Genomic DNA, 22,630 nt, shown 5'->3' on the forward strand with positions numbered 1-22,630 from the left:
TTAGTTTTGGTTTTTGTGGGTTACTATCCCTATTCTTGGTAGGTTTACAAAATGATATAAAGCCTGGTAATGTACAATATGTAATAGTTTTGTAGGCGTACATTGGTGTATTCTAGATAGATAAGCGCTGGAGAGATCCTTTCTCAAAATACATGGAAAATAATGAGTAGACATAAATTATATGCTTATTGCCGATGAGCTCTAAAACTGGAACAGCCAAAAAAGCCAAAGAAAGATAATTCCTTAAAACAAAGTTCAACAATCAATCAGGCATCGCGTTAATGTTCACAAGGATATTGCTTATAGCTAATCCAAAACAAAAAATAACTAAACAGTATATATATATATATAATAATAACTCAGGTGTGTAACAATTCAATGAGTAACAAAAAGGGGGGACTGGTGAGTTAAACGAATTTACAATTTTTAAAATGTTTTCCTAAAAATTGAAATTCCCTGATAAACGCTTAACGGACAATCCAAATCAAATGATCATAATAACTCGGGGGTCTGGGGGCTTGGCTATGTAAAAAAGAAACTACATAAAATTTCTCAGTAATAGCGCAAAACATAACAAAAAAGATTATTCTAACCTCTCTGCGCGGAAAATCGGACGAGACTCATCCAGTTCATCGCCATTGGCCGCGCAGTTTCGTTCGCTTAAAATTAGACATATACAAATTAGAAATTATTAACTGCTTTCTTAGCCAAAAAGTAACTTGAGTAGTATGTTGATGAGGGGTAATGACCAAATGAAATTGCTCATTTCATGTATCATTCGTTTAGCATTCGAATGCCAGCTCCAAATGCTGATATGTAAGCATGATTATCAAAAAATAGTATGAATGGGGGGTCGGTCTTTTGTTTCGATTCGAGGGTGTTCGGTGTGGGGGAGTCGACTAACACTAGTTACCTTAAAGGAAATTCAACGTGTAAGCTTCACATCGTACCGATCTAATATACACATCAATAAAACTGTGTTTACAATGATAATGACGATGATGAGCCCGGGTCTCCATCTCGGCTGCAAGAAAACTGTCTGCGAAAACGTATGCGCCGTCCTTCTTCTACTTTGCCTAAAAGTCCAAAATTCCGCACTCACTGCGTAGTGCGGAAATATCCGTTAAAACGGTGAGGATAAAAGCCGCAGCAGTCTAGATCGCCTGATGCTGCTGCTGACGATGTTGCAAATGCTGCTTCTGCAGTTGTCGCTGCTGATGCTGATGGAATGTGTACATCGATGTGGCGGCAGCGGCACTCGCAGCTCCCGCGTTGCCCATCATATTGAGATTGAGCTGCTGCGACTGCTGGTCGAGCTGATGATGGTGTTTCTGCTGCTGCTGATGCGGCTGGCTGTGGCCCATCTTGTTGTCCCCGTTAATGCTGTGGCTAGAGGAGGCCAACGAAACGGTCGACGAGGATGGCCCGATGCCCACAAGGCTCTGCGACTTGGAATTGCGCGTCAAGGGCTTGTGGTTCTTGACGATGTCGCAGCTGTGCTGCCATTGCCAGCAGCTGCGGCAGAAGTACCTGTAAAGATTATAACTTTATGATCTGAAATTTCTAAATTTTCTCTCCCAAACTCACCGGAAACAAGACAACTCCCGACAATAGTAGGGACCGTGTTGCACTCCGCATATAGAGCATAAAGCGTCCTCCAGGTACGGATCCACCTGCACCTTCTTGGTGAACTTGGTGGTCCTAATCTCTATAAAGGCGGCAGAGACCGCTTTCATGTAGGAGCGGAAGTTGCTGAAGGTCACACGGCCTGATCCGATCGGGTACTTGTACTTGTCCGTATCAATGCCGGCATACAGCACGCCGTCGAAGAGATCATCCATGATTTTTCCCAAGCCCTCAGCAGTCAGCTTGCCGTGCAGGGCGCCCACGAACACGGTCTTCGTGGGGTCTAGTTTCTGGGAGCTGGAGCGCACAAAATTGGAGTCGGCAATTATCCAGGGAATGACCTCAACCTGGTAATAGGTTGAGAATAAATTTAAGAATTTTTTATTTGGTAGTTAATTCTGCACTTACATCCTTGGACTTAATGCGACGTGAAGAGATTTTGAAGAAGTAGTTACTGCCACTGTGCGAGTCATCCACCTGGACCACACAGGCCGAGAGCAAGGCCTTAACCTGCTTGTCCGATTCGAAGATAATGTAAACATAGCCCTTGGGCTGCGCAGCCTGCTGCTCCTTGCCGGGCCACTCCACCCTATGAAAATAAATATTTAGGATTACACCAAAAATAGATGAACCCTTTCATACTTGATGGATCCAAAGGGCTTGAAGATCTGGATGAGCGACTGCTCACTAATGTCCCACGGAATGCCACCGAGGAAGACCTTGGGAGAATAGTTGAGCATGCGGTGCGAACGTGGCGGCAGCTGGCCACTCCAGGTGCAGGTGGCATCGCAGAGGGCCGCCGAGCTCCGATGGAACTTCGCCACGCGATCCAGGTGGCCATCGTTGGTGGTGCCGTTACCACCAACGCTTCCCGTCATATCCGACACGATGGACGCTCCGCCCGTGCTCATCAGGCTGCCGAGATTGGTTCCCGGGACGCTGCTTATCGTGCTGCCGGCATAGCTCTGCAGCAGCTGATTGATCAGTGGCATCTGCTGCGTCTGGGCCTGCAGCAGCTTCAAAGTATTGATGCGCTGCAGATTTTGCAGCTTGGCCAGCTCCATGTCCACGCTGGCGAGGTTTTCCAGGGTGTACTGGCTGAGGCAGTTGTCGGTGCTTCCGCCGGCCACACCCACTCCCACGCCGTTGTGCTCGAAGCCGTGCTGCTGGCCACCTCCATTGGCGGCCATCTGCTGCTCGTAGTTTCTGTTCAGGCTGGCGTACTGCTGCTGCAGCTGATGTTGCTGCTGCTGCTGTTGCTGCTGTTGTTGGTGGTGATGTTGCTGCTGCTGCTGCTGGTGCTGCATTGAGGCTAGTTTATTGCTATTCACAGACAATAGATTCTGAAAGATAAGATATAAGATAAAGTAATGGATATTAAATGCACAGGATTATTAGCTTGTTACCCTACCCTAGATAAGACTTTAGGCATTATATATGGATATATAATACACTGCAATTTTGAAGGAAAAACTTTAAATTATTTATTGTACAAAAGAAAAATCCTACGTCTTCGAATATTTTTTTATAAATGATGGAAAAATCCAAAGTGACTTCTCCAACCGAAAATCTTTTTAAGTAAATGTTTTATAAAAAAGGAAATCACACTTTAAAAAATCATTAATTACCATTTTTTCTATAAATAAAAAAAATACTGCGGAAACTATTTATTGTGCTAGTTACATTTGAAAGACTTACAATCATGTCCAGTAGGTTGGGCTCGTTCATCGACTGTCCGCTGTTCTGGCTCTCTGGCGAGTTCGAGCGCGTGGAAGCGTTCGCCAGGCTGAGACCCAAACCACTGCCCATGGAGTTCCCTAGGCTAGTGTATCCTGGCTGCTGTGGCTGCTGCTGTTGCTGCTGCTGCTGGTGGTAGAGCATGCTGATTGAGTCCATGGAGAGGCCGTTGCCGCTCGAGGAGTTACTGCTGTCGCTGCAAGGGTCAAATGGGGCTCGATTAATCACAGTGCTTTAAGCATGGAGCCACGTGCCACATATTAGCATAATTCGGTTATTACCTGACTAAAGGTGAACTGTGAAAGGAGCGATTGTAAATAGATGTAGGCGTACTTGGCGATAAGGGTGCAGAGCAATCGAAGCTGATGTTTGTTCTTTGGAAAGCCTTAAGTGGGTTACTTTGTGCAACATTTTCAAACTAAGTTCGCCAATTCACCCAAAAAGAAAGAAAGAATGGAAACGAACAAATAAATTAAAATGAGGAAAGGAAACGGTAACGACAACAGATAACTTCGCCAGAACGAAGTTGCGACATGGTATCCTTGCATAGGTCCTAATTTACGAATATCTGCTAGGGATTTCCCACATGCTTCAACCTTTGCAAGGATATTTTAAACACGACAAATACGGAGTGGGTCGACTAATTGAACTGATTTATAATCACAGATATTTATGGATCATATCGAGAAGATACAACTTCGATTTGACGGAAAATATTTAAGTTATACAGATAATACAGACTTTTAGATTTTAAAAAATGTAGTTTATATTTTTGGAAGTAAAATCATTTTTTGAGGATTTTGTTAATAATCAACTATTATTCTTCGACCCACCCATCTACACAGAAAGACAGAGACAGAGGGAAAGAGTTAGAAAATCATAAGACGGTTGAGGTCACCGTGCGAGAAGTACGGTTCGGTTTTGGGGATAGATACGAGTACAAGCAAAAAGTTACGAGAATTCGGTGCAATTTGAGTGCAGTTAGAGAGAAGTAGAAGGTCACAATCCGGGGGCAGGCATCAACCGGACGGGCAGTTGTCGCCCAAGAAACAAACGACACCTGGCCGCCTTACCTGGAAGTAGTCAAAACTGGACTTGGTGCCCGGCGAGGCCGACGACTGGGTCGAGCTGGGCGTCAGTGGAGCGTAGACCGCCGCATTGGCGGACAGTTGGACGCCATCACCGGCGGCAGCGGCAGCAGCAGCGGCTGCGGCCGCACTGGCGAGCAGCAGATTATTGACGTCGCTGCCGCTGCCGTTGCCACCGAAGCTGGCGGATGGGTTGCCCGTGGCGGCGGTTGCTGGTCCCGCGACTCCACCTCCCTGGCCCGTTACGACTCCTGGCCCAGGTGGTAGGGCTCCTCCAGATCCGGCTCCTCCTACTCCGGTTGTTGCTGCACCGTTTGCTGCAGCTCCTGGTGCACCTCCGCTTCCATTTCCTCCTCCTCCTCCTCCTATCGATGTCGAGGGGGCACCGACCACTCCATTGGAAGTGCTGCCTCCGCCGCACAGGCCAAGTAGATCGTTCAGTGTGATTGGATCTGCAGACAGCCGAAAAGAAGAGAAAGAGGGGTGGTAAGTAGAATGTCAACAATTATCGTAAAGTTTGCCCAGCCCTCGATAAATCAAAACTATTGCCCCTCAAGCACTTTGCAAATATTCGACCAAAACTGCTAATAAATTAAGCGTACTGCAGTTGCTGTTTGTATTGTCCATACTGCTGCTCTGGCCACTGCTGTCGGTCGACGTATTGCCGTCTTGGGCCAAGTTCTGGGCTCCGTCGCCAGCCGTCGGCCTGCCAAGGTCCTTGGAGCTGCCTTTGCTTGTGTGGCTGCTGGTGGAGCTCACATCGCTGTTGTTGCCAAATTCAAACGAGTCCTGCGATATCGCCATCGTCGACTTGCCCATGTATGGCTTCTCGACTCCCAACATGGCCGTGCTCGCTGTGTGTGTGCTAATCCCGATCGAATCCTGGCCTTCGACTTCGACCACACCGCTTCTGTGTCAGCAGTATTGGACGTTATTGGACGGAAAACAATTTTGAGGCCTTTTATATTTAAAATTTCGATTGGTACTGTAAAATTTAATTTGCGCTTCTTGCTGCAGCAGTAGTGACAATTTTAATTCGAAATGAAAATGCAAATTTTTTACTGCGGACCGCGGTGCGGCAGTCCGAATTGCAACAAAAAAAAAAGGGGAATAGTGTATGGTTAAATTAACTTAATAATAATGATGACAGTGTCTACGAATTATGTGTGCCGACTTCTAAAAGTAAAAAACTATTGAAATGTTTTCTGTGGGGCTCTGACATTCCCCGCGTCCAATGACTTTGACAACAAAGTGAAAGGATAATCTAGTCTTTAGTCATTCGTGTTTATAAATAGGTTATGTGGTGCGAAGGTTAGTAAACAACTAAGAAGTTTATTTATTATTTATTTATGGCTCTTAATGATTATCTAAAAATGTTCTGTCCTCATTACTTCTGTAGTGCAAAACTCGAAATCTGCAGTACCTTCAGAATCACTCTTATTGTTTCCTTACCACAAAACGCGAATTCTTTAGAACCTTCTTAGTCTGTCTTAAAAATAACAGATTTTGTATCCAATTTCTTATGCCCATGCTCACCGTTGATAAAGGATATCAATCCATCGTCGTTGCATCTGTCCAGCAGATTGTGTTGCAGTTGCTGCTGTTGGTGGTGCTGCAGTTGCAGCTGATGCTGCTGTTGCTGCTGCTGATGGTGATCCAGGTAGGAGCTGATCGAGTGCTTCTGCAAGAGCTCCGTGGTGGAGCCTCCGCTCAGGGCTCGCATGTTGCCACCAGAACCAGAGCAATCAGGGGTGTCGTACTGGAAAGAAGGAGAGCGGAGGAGGCTTTGTAGAACGATGACATCAAGCAAGAGATTTGAGCTGCAATCGTAATGAAAACGGGCGAGAGTTGGCGAAACTTTTATTGTCCCTCTGACTACTCTCCTGTTTAAGGTGCTCCCAGGGTGTTTAAGAGGGGAGTTCCAGAGTTCCTGCCCATGCAGCCGCCCAACGGCAGCAACTAATGAATCGTTTATCTTTTACATTTCTTGCCACACGCCAGGCAACAACGTGGCAACCGCACGGGGACGGCCACAAGGAGACAATTCCACCAGCACCACTCCACTCCCTCAGTTTTCCGCACCCAATTTTCCCCCCAGTACCAACAGCTCGCCCACAGCAGTCGACCCTTGTGTCGCACTTTCCTCTGAATCTTCCTCGCTCTCCGCTGAAGCACTCTCGAGCGCCTGGGCGCAATTAAAAGCGCATCAAGTGTCAGTGGAGCACACTTAAAAATGCCAAATTAGTGCAAATATTGTTATCAGGCACTCACCAAACAATTTAGCGCAAAATGGCGTACAACTCATTACGCCGGATTAATGCAGCCCACGAAACGGAACGAAAGCCAACGAATCGAGACGAGTGACAGCAATCGGAAATGAGAGGAGCAGGAGGATGTGCGGATGTGGGATGGCTACGAGGACGAGGACTTGCTGGAGGGTGAGGCTGGGGATGAGGCGAAATGTGCCAAAGCCAAGGCAACAAGTCACTGTCGATGGGCGACGGTCAATGGTCAGCTGATGAGTGGGTGCCAACGAGTTGCTCCAGTTACCTAAAAAGGATTCACGAGAGAGATGCTCCACGAGTCATTGCTGGTCTGTGCGAGTCAGTGGCTTAGCAAAATGGCAATGGTGTTTCAGGGAGATATATTTGGGTTCCGGAGAGGCATAAATAAGACATATATCATTAGTGTTATGACATACTCTAAATAGGTACTCTGAATAAATAAAAAACATTTTATGGGATCATACCATGACGAAATGATCAACCCATGACAATATTTTATCACAAGATTTCGTTTTAAGCACAGACTTTCATAAAAACTTAAATTAACTTGCGAAACTCATTTGCTCACTTGTTCAGCGAGTGGAAACGATGCGATTTTCCTGCCCCAAATGGATACAGTAAACAGTTGAAGGGCCGCAAGTTAAAGATCTGCCGCCCACATAAAGGACTGACAGGCGCAGGGGAACGACGAAAAGAAGCGGATGGAGGCGCTGGCAAGTTTTGAATGCCGGGGAACGGAGCGTCAGTCGACGGCTTCCTTGGTCTTTGTCAAGATGTCACAACTATGTTAAGTACAAAACTTGCTATGGATTTAAAAATTGAATGACAACTTGATGAAGGTACGTGCAAAGTCGGAAATGGCACGAACATCCCAACACACGCACGGCAATCACACATCCTCCTCCTGCTCCTCCGCCTCCACTGCCAGGATACTGGGATGCCGGGCTGGAGGATGTGCCGGACAACTCGGCTCCGTTTAGAGGCGGCACTGTGGCCCACATGTGTGCTTTTGTGGGGGATTTCAGACTTTGTTTCTAGCCTACATACGTCACACCGCCCGCCCACAGTTACAACTTGTGGCAGGCGATAAAAAAGGCGGCGTCAATGAATGCAAATTACAAATAGTCTTCAAGCTATTTTGTAATGCCGAGGCCGCGTCCGCGTCCGCATCCGCATCCGCAACCGCTTCCTCCCCCGGAATCCGGCGTCAAAAAACACCAGTAAGACGCTAAAAGCTTTCGCTGGCGGAAATAGAAAAGGCGTCAGCGAGACTAACGAGAATATAAGGCCAGCGCCCTTAAAGGGAAGCAGGGATGCTCTTTCTTAGGGCCAGATAGTAGTAAAGATCTCAGGAGAGGGATTAAATTATAAATATAAAACTAAAACTTAGGTTTCTCAATTAAAGTAAAGAATTCTTATGGAATAGAGACCTAAAAACCCTCACAACTTTACAATATTTAGGATTTTGAAGAATAACTTGATTACAATATCGAAACTTGATAACAACTAACTTTGATATTGATATTATTAGTGGAGTTTACAATAAGTTTATACTTTTTTAAGGACCAGATAGAAGCTGAGATCCTAAAATGTGGAAGACCTGTACAAAAGTAAAATCAACAGCCGACACGTAAGTGCCAAATTCTCGCTTTACAATGGAAACAGCTCAATCAAGCAGCGATACCCGGCCGAGCAGTTCCCTTCCGCCCCGGAAAAAGGGCCCATAATCAACGAAATTGAATACGACAAAAAATCTTAACCACCCGTTGACGCACGGATAGCACCCTGGCCTATTGACTGCTCTATTCGCTGAGCTCCCCTAAATCGAAGCTCCTGTTTCAGTGGCGGCCACATCTCCGCCAGCCACTTGTCCTTTGCCGTCGAGGATTTGCAAAATTTGATTCAATGGCGTTGCTGTGTCCGAGTTCCTCTCCCTTCCACAGCCACAGCCACATCCACTCTCCGCCAGCTGATGGCTGCATGGAGATATTCGGCATCTCTCTGCGTCCGATCCGAAGATGTCAGCCAAGAGGGGCCAGGCCAAGCAGCGTTCCACCCATAACTCAGTAGTTATTTATCCCATGTCCATTTGACTTGGCTTTTGTGCTGCTCCTCCTTCGTTTCTCCTTTACCCTGGGCTGTTGGCCATTTTCTTGGGCTCTTCTTGCATTTCATTTTTTGGCAAGCGATTTGCCTCGGCTGCCTTTGGGGTCTGGGCCTGGCCTGCATTTTAGCGGATACACTCAAACATCATGATGTGGCCTGGTGGCGTTTCCGGGGGCCAGAGCCTCTGTAAAATTACAAGATTCTGCTTTCAGAAGTCATACAAATTATTATGTTTGCATCGCTTACAACACTTATTAGATGTCCTGCTCCTGTTTTCGATCCTTTTTTCGCTGCTCCAAAGGGTTTTCGGCATTAAAATTTGATGGCATGTAGTGATAAGCGTTCAATAACGACGTTGTCCTTGTCGTCGCCATTCCTTCCTGCCCTCCACTGCAGTCTCCCTCCACTTCATTCGATTCGTTTCGATTTCCCTCTGCCCTCTGCCTTTACTTCCCAGTGACCGCAGCCAGAGGTTAATGCACAGTTGTAATTTTTTATGGCCGATTACATGTTGCCAACTTGTGGGCGAAAAACGGAATCGCCGGGCGGGCGGCAGTGGGCCGGCAGTCCATAAAGGATAAGAGTTATGGCCGAATGCATTTGAATTTGCCAGCGGTAATAGAGTGTTTGCATATTACGTGGCGAGTGTTTAAATCCCCTGAAAGGATTCGGGATGCAAAATTTATGGAGTTCTGATCTATAAATTGAGCGCTCTTGGTGCAGGGAGGGCAAAACGACTGGCGGACTGCCTGCCAAGGGGGAAATCAAGCGAATGCAACTCAATTTGCGACAAAGTTTTTATTTCCCCGCGAAACTATTGGCAAATAACGAGATTAAGTCACGAATTTATGTGTCACTCTCTTGGTTTTGGTTAAGAAATTACAAATAAATCGTATGATTTACTTTCTTAGATTGCTAAGATATACATATTTGCAATCACGGTTTTAAAGACATCGTTTAAAATCTTTAGCCTCCTATTGAGCACCACTGTGAGCACCCCTTTATGTACTTATAAGTTTTATACGATCTGTTGTAAAAGTTCAACTAAGTGGATTCCTCTAGAATGCAATGACGGCGTTTAATGTTTGTAAATTAAAAAGCATTCACCGGTGTCGAGACCTCTTCGACTTCGAACTTTGTCCGCAGGCTGCAGGAGGATTCGGTGGGTGGTGGTGGCTTGGGCTTGAGCTTGGGCTTGGGCTTGGGCTTGGGGATTCGATAAGATGCAAATGCCTGCAGGACAGCAAGCAGTGCTGGCGCTGGGTTCCAATCCAGTGGCACGTAATTGCTGTGCCTACATATCCTGCATCCCGAAGCCTGATCCTCCTCCCACGTCGTTCAGCAGCTGCTGCCTTGTTTGTGTTTTGTGCTGTACCGGCGCTGTGCTGTGCTGTGCTGTGCATTTCATTAAATGCCAATGGCTGGGCAAATTAAATTGAGTTTCGAGCATCTCGAGAGGGGGGGAGTGCCATTTCATCAGCTTTGAGGAGGACGCGATGTGTCGCCATCATATTTACATAACTGCATGTGCGCGCTTGTTTTTGTGTCCTCTGTTTTGTGCAATATGAAAACAAGACATTAAATGCCTTTCTGGATCAAAACTCAACTATCAAAGCGCATGCAGACGTCTTCCCAGGACCGAGACCGGGACCAGGACCAGGACCAGAAGGACCTCCTGCTCATCCCCCTTTCAGCGGAGTCAGTCGCAGTTGCAGCTTCGGCTTCCTTTCGCATGCAGCCCATCCATTTAATAATAACAATATCGTAATTCAGGCAAGTCACTGACAGCAGCAGCCTTTACATGGGCGTAGCCAGCCCCTCCTCCGCGAAGCGTAGCGACATTTCAGTTTCAACGGCAACATTTCCGATTCTCGGCGCTTTGTTGCCGTTGTTATTGTTTCTCTGGGGGCGGCAGGCGGTGGGCGGTGGGCGGTAATGGTGGGTGTGCCGTCACAAGTGGGCGGCTCCGAAAGGGGCGTGGTGGGGGCCAAGAAGCCGTCAACAGGCATTCAATACATGCACGTTTGCATGAGTGCTAAGTGGAAATAAAACACGCGCTTTTTCCGCACTGTATTATCTGCCACCGCTGGATCTGTGGATCTGTTACGGGTGGGTGGTGCTACTCCTGCTCCTCCTCCTCCTCCTCCAGATCCTTCCAAATGGTGCTGCATGCTGCACATTTTTTAGGCGGCCCACGAGGCGAAAAGGCACAACTTTTCCGGGCCTATTTAAAAACAGAAAACACAACAAAGTTGCACAAATGCAGGGAAAAGTCCTCGAACGGGTGATGCTTCAGGTTTGAAATATACAAAAGATTTAATAATTATATGATTAGAACTCTTATAGTAAATTCTGCATTTTCCAATTTTGTATACAGAAAAAATAAAAAAAAGATTAAATTTAAGGAATTGCTCTATTAAAACATGTTTATTTGATGCTGCCCTTCTAAGTATGCTATATTTAATAGAATAATGGATTGCTTGCCCTTTTCAAAGTTTATTGGATCATTCATTTAAAAATACGACTCATATATTTAAGGGATATATAAAGTACCTCGAAATGCTATACCTTAAATGTCTGGGTTTCATACAAAGTACCTATAAAAAGTATTTTAAGACGAATGTTAATTACTCTGAAGCTTTATACTATGAACAATTTTTGGAATGACATAAGGTTTTATTACCCTGAATTTGACTATTTTATACATCATTAAGTACCTATATAGGTCAGTTATACATTCTTTTAAAACCTATTAGGGTACAACTTTGATATTTAACTTTGAACAGCTCATGTTCTGATGACAGAGGTTGCGACCTGCGATCTGCGAGGACGAAACTGCTTTGTCAGGGTCGCTTCCAAGCCCTCCACAGAGTTCCTGCGAACCCTTGCTAGGATATAGGAAACCAGAGGCGACTCCAACTGGGTGCTGGCCTTTTGTGGTTGCGTTTGTATTGTTGCTGTTGCTGTTGCTCCGACTGGATGTTGCTGCTGCTGCTCATTGCTGTTTGCCTCTATTTTCTTTTGCCGCATTTTTGTTCGCTTTTAATGATAACGCACCGCCGCACTGCCCCATCCCGGGGCTCATGGCTCCTGGCTCCTGGCTCCTGGCTCGTGGCTCATTCCATTGGCCAAAAGGCCTGGATCCCTTCCCTCGGCCACCTTTCGTCATCCGCTCAACCACAATAATGGTGGACGGGGCGCGGGCCAGGCGGAGTTCAGGGGGTCACCACAACGACGCATGCCGCACTGCCAATGCATTAAATGCTAGTTGAGCCCAGTAACCAGTAGCCAGCAGTAGTAGTGTGTGCAGCGTCTGGCGAAGTAAATTCAATTGAATTTTGCACTCGTTTTCTGTTTTTCAGTTTTTCATTTTTCTGCCATTTTCCGCACTTTTTTTCATCCCTCCCCCCCTTTTCTCATTTTTGTTAAATGCCAGAGGCTCATATTGCAATGGGCTACGCCCTAATAGCAGCCACTACTACCCAATCCCCAGGACCCAGAGCCGAGAATCCAGAATCCACAACCGCGGCGGCGACGGCGGCGACGGCGGCGACGGCGGCGGCGGTGGCAGTGCAACAAAACGCACCACGGTTGATATTTTCTTGGTTGTTATCCTTCTCGCTGGCGGCGGGCGTGTGATTTGCTTGGTATCGACATTTTAATGATGTGTCCTGGGGCTGTTCTGGTGCCACCACCATCCAGCAGCACCACCCAAGAGCTCCACCACCAGCGGCGCATTGTTGGAGGACGCCTTGGCCGCCTTGTACTTTTGGCATTTGCGCGAAATGTCGAGACATTCCAATAGTCTGCCAAGGATCGCAGGCGAGGAGTATTGGGAGCCGGCTGCCTGGACATCCCAAAGCTGGCCCGGGGCATGTACTTAAGTATACATAGCCAACTGTTAATGCCGCCACCGCCCGAGCACAATGATTTACCGCCCCCTCCGCCAACCACTCATTCAGTCCAGTTTCGGTTTGAATAACGCCAATGATTTGCCCACTGGAAATCAAATTTGAGCCGGCTAATAACTGCCATTTGCAGGCGGTCATTTAGGGAAAGTGGCCCAGTATTCACTTAATCACATCGTTAACGCTGATGTTTGTGGGTTGTTGGGGCTTGTGCTATCAACAGGTGGTGATTAGGTGCCAAATGGTTGGGATTAGTTTGGATACCATGGTTGAGGAATCAATTGGACATCGGAAGAATATATATGTGCATACTGAATACAATATTTAGTATAAAATATTGCAAGTAAATACATAAAACCTACTTAATTATACAAAATAATTAAAAGTTTTTAAATTCAATCTTAAATATTTAAAATCAATTTGAATTACTTATATAAGATATTAGATATTAAAATCCATGTTTAACATCTTTCAATTACTTTAAAGTATATTTATTTAATTTTTTATTATAACATATTTGCTATAACAATAATAAAAACCACTTTGGTTAAAAGACACAGCAAGACATGTTTAATAAAATATAAAATCATGGGATTTACTAAGATATATACATCATTGAAGACGCTTACGTCGTATATATTTTTCAAAGAAACCTCTGCTGTCTTAGGCCAAAAGCGTTCCTTTGAGAACTCCCCATAGCCATTGATGGACTGACCTGAACTGAACTTCACTTGGACTGCCTTGGACGCTGGGCAAGAGGACAATAAAAGTAAATGCTGTGCGGAACGATGTCACAGCAGTATGTGGACATATGTATGCAGAGCAGGACATCACACATCCCACATCCCACAGCAAGTAACATGTACAGCACTTCTTATGACCGACAAATTTTCCGTTCCGCATTATTTATAGGCATTTTAAACAGCCGGCAATGGCGCAATGGAAGTGAATGCAAAAATATAAATAATACGAGCGAGGGGAGGAAGGACATTAAGTACACGCCACGTTGGCACGAAGTAGACGCATTTTAGACATTACCAGCAAATAAATATGAATGTACCGAGCAGTACAGCAGCAATGGGGGATAGACTCTGCTTACACGACGAAATTGACATTTTGCATTTAGTTATTCAGTTGGGTAGGCTATTCGGATCTTTTTTATTTTTATTTTATTTCCCTGCCAGCATTTTGCTGCCGCTGCTGGCAGCCACAATAAAATGGGAAGAAAAATTGCATAATAACCCCTTTGAAATCGTCGGATTATCCTTAAATATTTGTGTAAACATTGTAACAAATGCGCAGCTCCATTGTCAGCCAACTCGGGCCATGGATGTGCAGCACGGGGCCCGGACCCCCCATCTCGGCCTCGGCCCCAGCCTCCGCCTCCTTGAAATCCCCGTCCCCGATCCATTGACGTAGTCAAGGAAGCAGCTTTGCCTCCACCCCTGTGCGTCGTCTGTCGTCAAATGCCTGAATGATGAGCAATAGACGGGTCCGGGTCTCCTGTCACAGTCGACAATGAGCAACTTTTTGCGAGGGCGGAGAACGTGGCCAGGATACAAACGGGCGGCGAAGGCGCAGCCAACAATGGGCCCAAGTGCTCCGCCGGGGGGAGGCGTCTTGAGCAACCTGTCACACATATTGACAGTCGCTTTAGGATCGCTTAAATCAGGCCTGGGGTCGGGCCGGGTTCGGTTAGCATGTGCGCAGCAGCATAGGGGATATTGTAATCATTATGACTCGCGTGTGGGGGTGGAGGGCATTTGCCGTATCTGACATAATGCTGATGTGTATTGATATGAAGTGGATTGTCAGGCAGGATAATTAATTTTTCGGGGGATAAATAAAAACTTGAGATGCCAGAGGTAATCCCTCAAGATATAAGTATGGCTAATAATTGTTATACTCATACTGCTCAAATTTAAAGATATTTGTTTTGTTAAGCAATATAAATGGACTCTATCCCAAGTACAATAAAATATATACAAAAATCAGAAAAATTATGGGGTTTAATATAAAAACATTATAATTAGTTTGTAATAAAATTTGTAGAAATATTATTATACTAATAAAAGAATTCTTTAGGTCCTTTTCTTTTGTTAATATGCCTAAGTAACAGAAAAACTTAAAAAAGTCTTCTTAAAATATAAGAAAACATTGACAGATCAAGAACATTTTTTTTTTTTTAATTTTTAAAATAAAAAAAATGTATGATATCCCTTATAACCATGCTCTATCACTGTAGAAGCTGCAAATGCAACCTCTTTAGCCCTATTTTTTCTGTTCCACCCGCAAAGAGCTGCCTCGTTTTTCCTGCGCTTTTTTGCGCCGCCGAGTGTCCTAATCGAATCATCTCATTTAAGTGAATTAAAAAACATATAAAGGCGAGCGAAATTAAATCACGCAACTATTTTGCGCAACAAAGAGTACAATTAAACGGCCACCCACCCGGCGGCGGCGCTGGTGGCAAGGACGAAGGACGCGGCGGAGGCGCACGGGTGTCTGGCGCAGAAAACGCCGCAAGTTTAATCGAATTTAACTACTCATAATGTGCAACAGACGTGGGCGCAAGGGGGTGGTGTTCACCGAATGGGCCGTGGGGTGTGGGGCGGGCCGAAACTCTGCCTCAGAAGCGAGGCGTAAAGTTGGGCACTAATCTGATTAGGATCATCCCGGACCAGCCACTCACGAATCCCAATTGGGAAGGTGAGCTGGAAAGCCAGCTGATGGCGCTCGCCCTCTCTTTCATTCCCTCTCTCTCACTATCTCTCGCTCGCTCTTTCCGACTCCTGTCGTACGTGAGCGTTTCAATTACCGCTCTGGAGTGCGAATGGGTTTTATTATTATTTACATACCTGTTGCAGCAGAGGCATTGTTTTGAATAAAAATTCCAATTTCCACACTTGTTCACGTCGTGCTCCCTGTTCGTTCGTGCTCGTGCGCGTTCGTTCGTGTTCGGCAGGAGCGGCAGGAGCAGCATCCGCTGACAAAGCGGCAAAACAGATGTCACCACTTCCGCCTCTCGTCCTTGCGCTCTCTCCCTCCCTTCTCCTCTTCACCAGCCGGCGGAGAGTCCTCTGGCGCAGTTTCTCTCTCTCTCTCACTCTCTCCTGCGCAGGCCTTCCGGTTGGAGTCTGGCTTCTTGTTGTTGGTGCTCGCCGCTCGGGGCTCCACAGGATAACAGGACGAGTGAGCAAGCGAGCGAGCGAGCGAGAGGGGGCGAGCGGTTGCAGAGGTCCCAAGACAGCTGGCAGATGTGGCCGTATCAGCAGCAAATAGTCATCGATTCATTATTCCGCCTCGTCAAGGATGCAAATTTCGAAGGTCCTGAAAATATCATCGGCATCGGGCTTGAATTAATAATAAGTACGCACGCCTCTTTGTAGTTTCCGAATCACTGGAGTTTAAAGAAAACACACACGCGTACGCACTTGAGCGTTAAATGCCGTAAATCGATCAAGGCGTATCCCTCTCACTCTCACTCTCTCTGCTCTCACTCTAGCTCTGGCTAACTGTAATTAACTGTAATCCCGGGTCGTTTACTTTAAAACGCCGCCCCTTTTATGGTCGCCAATAACACAAACTATGCATTATCCTTTCGGGCGGTAATGGGGTAATCCTTTCGGAAGCTGTGTGTTGAGCGAACCTATTATTAGAGCCATAAATCAGCGTGAGATGAGCAGCGGAGTTGTAAAATGGAGATGGAAGATGGAGCCGGAGCTGGAGCCAAGCCCTGTCTCGCTCTCTCTCCACTCGCTCTTTCCCTCTCTGTGCGTAGAATAATGGGTAGTAAGAATAAGTGTATACACGGAGAGAAAACTGCGTTGGCTAACAAGATTAATTTCAAAATTTTAGTTGACCCCAAGAAATGTTTACACTTTGATTTTGAAATAAACAGAACTAAGCTAAAGCTACGGATTCGTATGGCCAGATAACTTGACCTGCGCATTTCGAACCTTATTTTTTTCCGTGTAGCTTAGGCGGCGATTGCTTGTTGTTGTTTCTGCCGAGATGACGTGAGCCAAAGGAAAGGCAACAAAAAAAAAGGAAGAACCAACGGCACATACTAGTAGTTGTAGAAAATACGCACTGTGGGCAAGAGAGAAACCAAAGTGAGCCGCTGCCCTTTTTTTTCCCGTAAACTTTTTCCTACCAACTATGCTAATTTGTTGTGCCGGCTAGAACCAACACCCATACGTACCAAAGGAGTTGCAAAAACACGCGCCTCGCATTAATTCGAGTGAATTTAATTCCGCACCCGCAATAATCGCATCCCGTTGCTTTTGTCGTCCGCCAAGCACATTTTTACACACACTCGCACACACGCCGCCAGGAACCGTTACTTCTGCCTTGCACGCCCTTCGCCGTTATCCGTTTCTCCTTCCACTGCTGCTTCGCCAAAATTCCCCCACTCACGGATGCATTTCTTTTTGTTACTATTTAACCATTAACTATTTTGATTGTTGAAAATCGTTCGATTGCTGAATGGCGGCGCTTTGATTCGATTTGAACGTGGTGTGGAGCCTTGGCTTTCTGCGAGCTTTGCCGGGGCAAAACAAATTATTAGAAGAAACTAAATATCATCCCGTGATATTTTCTATGTTTTATGGCTTATTATTTATAAGTTGTGTCGGGATTTTTTGGACGAAATGAACAGGAACGGCTGCTTAAATAGACTCGCTCTCTCAAACTTGGCCGCTCTCTTCGGTCCGCGCGCAACCGCTCTCTCGAACATGGACGCTCTCTTTGGTTTGACGCTGCTCGTGCTCGCGTTTCCGTTTCCGTTTCTTTGCAAACATTAAGTTACCAATAATAATAGCAATTTTTTAATAATTTTTCATTTTTACTTTCGATAAAATCACTCTTGTTATTTGTAAATTGAGTAAAGGATTTTGCTTAATCATTTTAAAAACGTTACTTGTAAAGAAGTTAACCAACTTCCTGCATTTAAGCGAATCATTTTTAGTAGGAATCACAAGCTATATATTAAAATAAATAAAGTGTTTAATAATATTTTTAATATATTATTATTTTCTTAGTATTGAAGCGAATGGAATTTCTCTCGGTGAGTTAAACAACTGTTCGGAGTGAATAGCAACAACAGCTGTTTGCGCGGCGTTGCCAGACTCACTCACTGAAGTTAAATCCCAGCGGCGTAAACTTTTAACAATTCCCATTGAAAAATACAATTAAGCTGATTTAAAATGCCTGGGGACACGGAAAACACCAGCACGGACACCACCAATGACCACATCGACCTCGCCGTGTACCGGCAGCTGGTGAAACAGTTCATAGACATGGTAAGAAGCGAAACCAAAAAGCCGGCAAGCGGAGTCAAGTAAAAATCCCATTGCTTTTCCAGCGTCGCTACTCCACTGCCCTTTTCTGGGCGGAGAAGGTGGCCGTGCTGAGTGGCCAGGAGCCCAGGGACATCTACTACCAGGCCCAGTGCATGTACCTGCTGGGGGAGTACCATCGCGCCGCCCACACCATCCAGCACCACAAGCTGGAGAAGAACTCGCTGCCGTGCTTCAACCTGCTCCTGGAGAGCCTCTACGCTGCCAAGGAGTACACGGAGGCAGCCAACGCCATCCAGAACGTGGAGGTGGAGGTCATGACCACGTCGCTGATCAACCAGCCCGTGGATGCCGGCAGTGGCTGCTACCTGGAGAGCAACAGTGTCTTTGGCGGCGAGGAGAACCACCGCAACGAGCTGCTCTCCTCCATTTACCTGATGAAGGGCAAGGTGTACGAGGCGCTGGACAATCGCGGCATGGCCATGGACTTCTATGTGCAGGCCCTACACAAATCCATCTACTGCTTTGAGGCCTTGGAGGCGCTGGTTCAGCACGAGATGCTTATGGCCTGGGAAGGTAAGAAGAGGAAACCTTCATTAAACGCTTATAATAACCCTGCTCCATTGCAGAATTCGAGCTAATGCACCACTTGCCACTGGCGCAGCAGTCCAGCGAAACGGATGCCAAGTTTATATTAAAGCTTTACGAATCTCGGCTGAAGAAATACTACGAGTTAATATCCGCCCGCAATGCCGAGGAGATATCTCCCATTGTCAATCCTGATATACTGAAGTTCATCAAGGAATTTACTGCCCGAGTGCAGCAGACCGGCTCCTCGGACAGCCAGATGCCCAAGGTCAGCGCTCTCAAGGTGCCGCTTACGCCCAGTCAGTTCATGTCGCCCGCCCAGAAGTGAGTTTATTGATTTTGTTAAATTTTTCCCATAAACTTATTGTTTCTTACCTTTTTAGAGTCCTGGAGGATCTCAAGGCGCCCACGTTCTCTCTGCAAACAAGTCTGTCGAAGGCCTCTTCCCTCATTGATAGCTCTCATCGTTCTATGTTCGACTCCTCCAGTAGAAGGCGTTCGCGGGATCACGACGCAGACACCTTTATTCCTCTCGGAGATTGCCTGGATCGAGTCCAGCGCAGCACGGATATAATGGCCGCCGAGGCGGAGAAGTGTTTCTACGACTGCGACTACAAGCAGTGCATGAAAATACTCAATGAGTAAGTATTTGCAGCTATTTTGAGTTTGTTCTGCATCTGAAACTCATTTTCTTGACCCCAAAGACTACTTAAGGTGGATCCCTTCCATAACAACGCTTTGACCATTCAGATTGCCTGCCTGGTGGAGAACGGCGACTTCAACAGGCTGTTCTACGTGGCCCACAAGCTGGTGGACCGCTATCCCGACAAGGCCATCTCCTGGTACGCCGTGGGCTGTTACTACGACATGATTGGCAAGAGCGATCCCGCCCGGCGATATCTCTCCAAGGCCACGGCCCTGGATCGGCTCTATGGCCCCGCTTGGCTGGCCTATGGCCACAGTTTCGCCAATGAGAACGAGCACGAGCAGGCGATGGCCGCCTACTTTAAGGCAACTCAACTGATGCGGGGCTGTCATCTGCCTCTGCTCTATATCGGCGTGGAGTGTGGCCTGACAAAGAACTTGGAGCTCGCCGAGAAGTTTTTCCTGCAGGCTATGAACATAGCCCCGCTGGATGTATATGTGCTCCATGAGCTGGGCGTGATCAAGTACGAGTATGAGTTCTTCGATGGCGCCGCCACAATCTTCCAGTGCACCGTAGATATTGTGAAACAGCGGGCGAAGACCAACAACGAAGAGATCTCGGCCCGCTGGGAGCCGCTGTTTATCAACCTTGGCCACTCGCTGCGCAAGGTGCACAAGTACGAGGAAGCTCTGTACAACTTCCAATATGTAAGTCTTTTTCTTGTTTCTGCAAATATGTTACCATTGATTTTTAACTTTTGACTTTTAGGCCCTTCTCCTAAGGCCCCAGACCCCAACTACTTACACTTCCATTGGTTTTATACACGCTCTGCTGGGTAACCTAGACCCCGCCATCGAAGCCTTCCACAAGAGCTTGGCGCTCAACAGAGACTGTATTGTGACTTCCACCATTCTCAAGAGCTGCATCGAGGACCTGATGGACGACTCGGCCACCATTGATGAGATCTGCAGCGCCGCCCTGCGGGATGTGGCCAAGAACATCACGGCCAATAGTCGCCGCGTGCTGAACTCGGACAAGTTTAATGGGATGAAGCTCAAGTTCGAGGAGGAGGAGGAGTTCACCAACTCCGAGTCCAACATGGTGGTTGATATGAGCTTCGATACCTAGAAGAAATTCATCATAACTTACATCAATCGCTGACGTTAGCCCCGATTGTTAGCCGGGCAAACAGGTGCCATGCACTTGAACTTAATTCGTGGCCAGAGCAAACACAGATGTTTATGCTTTCTGTTCTGTCTAATGAGCGGAGTCTTGGGATTTCTCAGCTCTGTTTTTCCCACCATCATTTGAAGTCGCCGCCATGTGAATAACATTTAGTATTTAAGAATGCGCAAAGTCTCATTTGAATCATAATTGTGCGGGCCAAGAGGCAAGAGTGGTCCTGGCCAAGTTCTCTCAATCATTCTGTAACTTATATACAACATTGTAATTAAAGCTAGCTTAGTGTACGCAAGGAACTAAAGTTGTAACTCAATATTAACTAATATTTTTTGCTTCCTCTAATGGGCACGTAGTCCAAAATCCGAGCTTTTTCAATGCCATTCGCTTTGAATTGTTTTCGCGTGTTTTTGAGTTTGTTTAAGTGTTCCGCAAGTCAAGTCTTTCCACTCCAATTAGCCGACAAATTATTCCGGAATATCTTCACCCAGCAGGCGGTATAAATCCATAAAGCGAAGAGGTCGCCGCGATAGTGCTTATCGGTTATCCCTTTGGGGGCAAAAAATTACGTATAAAGTGTCGTTAAACTTTGGATATGCAAACAAACTACTGATACACTTTATGGCAATAGCAGAGCGGCAGACACAGACCCATGAATAACCGCTTAACGAGAGCGCTGGCCAAATATTTGCCCGGCCATAAAGCGTGTGACAATCCAAGAGAAGCCAGCGATGACGATTGCAGCGCCGCCGAAGGTTTCCGCGTGGAAAACATGTTTATGCATATGAAAGCCACCGCCACCGGCGAAGTTTGATAAAGCGTCGGCGGCGAGATTATGCTGGAGAATATATAAATCCCGACCGGGCCAGAACACAGCACAGTTCACATCCAGCCATTCAGCCAAGAGGCGAAGCAATCACCCAATAACTCCACCCCAAAGCAAATCTACGATCAACAATGAGCCACCAAAAGATATTTCTAGTCCTAGCTTTGACTCTAACGGTCTGCCAGGCTCATCCTTTTGTGTCCTACGATGATGTGGATGACACGGAGGTCATCGAGCTGCCTGGCAATGGCATCGAGGAGGCCCCACCCACTCTCGGCAAGGACATAATCGATCTTACCCCGCTGGGCACAGCGCTCTTTGGCAAGCCGGATGAGGAGCAGACGGGCGATCGAGTGGGCAACTTCAGTGCCGATGCGGATGCCATGAATCCCGAGGAGCTGGGCAGCTACCTGGAGGGCGATATGCTGGTGCCCCAATCGGAACTGATCATGAAGAACGGCCTGCCCACGCAGTCCTCCCGCTGGCCCAATGGTGTGGTGCCCTACGAGATCCGCGGTAGCTTCAGTGCCACGGACATGGCCACCATTGAGCATGCCATTGCGGAGTACCATCGCAGGACTTGCATTCGGTTTGTGAGGCGCAGCTCGGAGCGAGACTACATCTCCATTCGCGGCGACAACTCGGGATGCTGGTCGTCCGTGGGTCGCGTGGGTGGCAAGCAGGACGTGAATCTGCAATCCCCCGGCTGCCTTAGTCGCCCTGGTACTGCCATGCACGAGCTGATGCATGCCCTTGGATTCCTCCACGAACAGAACCGCATGGAGCGCGATGGCTATGTGGCCATCCAGTATAATAATGTCCAGTCCTCGGCGAGGAACAATTTCGAGAAGGCCGCCCGCACCGAGGCCTTTGGAGTGCCCTACGACTATGGCAGCGTGATGCACTACTCCAAGAACGCCTTCTCCATCAACGGACAGCCCACCATCCTGGCCATGGTGAGTGCAAGGTTACCAGGGATTTGGGATGTATGTAAATAAAATTCCCTATTTTCCTTGCAGCAAGCTGGCGGAGCCGAAAAGATGGGCCAGAGGAATGGCTTCTCCGACTCTGATATCATGAAGCTGAACCGCATGTACGATTGTGGAACTGCCAATTCCGTTCCAGTTTCTCCTGTTGCGCCTGCTCCTGGAGCTGCTCCTGGCGCCGCTGCTGGCAGCGGCAATCCCATTGTGGACAGCTTCCTGGGCGGTCTGATCAGCGGTTTGGGCTTGGGCGATGAGAAGAAGGAGACCAGCTCTTAGGAACCACTTGGCCACAGAATCTACTAGCTCGTATGATCACCACGCTCGAAAATATTTAACGCATCCCACACACCAACCATCT

The 22,630-nt window shown here is 46.9% G+C and overlaps 3 protein-coding genes across 5 annotated transcripts; 2 read left to right on the top strand and 1 right to left on the bottom strand.

Moving 5' to 3' along the window:
• Window positions 1–933: 933 nt before the first annotated feature.
• On the bottom strand, window positions 934–17,386 carry LOC108024709 (cytoplasmic polyadenylation element-binding protein 1). Of its 3 annotated transcripts, XM_017094800.2 has the most exons (10): window positions 16,952–17,386; window positions 15,606–16,077; window positions 5,988–6,210; window positions 4,437–4,903; window positions 3,645–3,781; window positions 3,325–3,559; window positions 2,269–2,969; window positions 2,035–2,215; window positions 1,588–1,973; window positions 934–1,530 (listed from the first exon to the last, which is right to left on the bottom strand). In XM_017094800.2, exons 2-10 carry the CDS (start codon window positions 15,621–15,623, stop codon window positions 1,155–1,157), a joined length of 2,724 nt encoding a protein of 907 aa, XP_016950289.1. In that variant the 5' UTR covers window positions 15,624–16,077; window positions 16,952–17,386; the 3' UTR covers window positions 934–1,154. The 3 variants fall into 3 exon arrangements, with proteins under 3 accessions (XP_016950289.1, XP_016950291.1, XP_043951109.1); XM_017094802.2 differs by lacking the exons at window positions 5,988–6,210; window positions 15,606–16,077; window positions 16,952–17,386 and adding an exon at window positions 5,054–5,688; XM_044095174.2 differs by lacking the exons at window positions 3,325–3,559; window positions 3,645–3,781; window positions 4,437–4,903; ... (1 more) ...; window positions 15,606–16,077; window positions 16,952–17,386 and adding an exon at window positions 3,038–3,180.
• Window positions 17,387–17,863: 477 nt separating this feature from the next.
• Window positions 17,864–20,782, top strand: LOC108024716 (cell division cycle protein 16 homolog). The gene is made up of 6 exons (XM_017094808.3): window positions 17,864–18,050; window positions 18,113–18,623; window positions 18,677–18,959; window positions 19,019–19,276; window positions 19,340–19,988; window positions 20,050–20,782. Exons 1-6 carry the CDS (start codon window positions 17,955–17,957, stop codon window positions 20,407–20,409), a joined length of 2,157 nt encoding a protein of 718 aa, XP_016950297.1. The 5' UTR covers window positions 17,864–17,954; the 3' UTR covers window positions 20,410–20,782.
• A 147-nt stretch (window positions 20,783–20,929) lies between these two features.
• On the top strand, window positions 20,930–22,629 carry LOC108024719 (hatching enzyme 1.2). The gene is made up of 2 exons (XM_017094810.3): window positions 20,930–22,242; window positions 22,306–22,629. The coding sequence occupies exons 1-2, from the start codon at window positions 21,418–21,420 to the stop codon at window positions 22,546–22,548; spliced, it is 1,068 nt and encodes a 355-aa protein (XP_016950299.1). The 5' UTR covers window positions 20,930–21,417; the 3' UTR covers window positions 22,549–22,629.
• Window position 22,630: the final 1 nt, after the last annotated feature.

Source organism: Drosophila biarmipes, chromosome 3R (assembly GCF_025231255.1).
Source record: "Drosophila biarmipes strain raj3 chromosome 3R, RU_DBia_V1.1, whole genome shotgun sequence".
In the NCBI taxonomy this organism is placed as follows: domain Eukaryota; kingdom Metazoa; phylum Arthropoda; class Insecta; order Diptera; family Drosophilidae; genus Drosophila; species Drosophila biarmipes.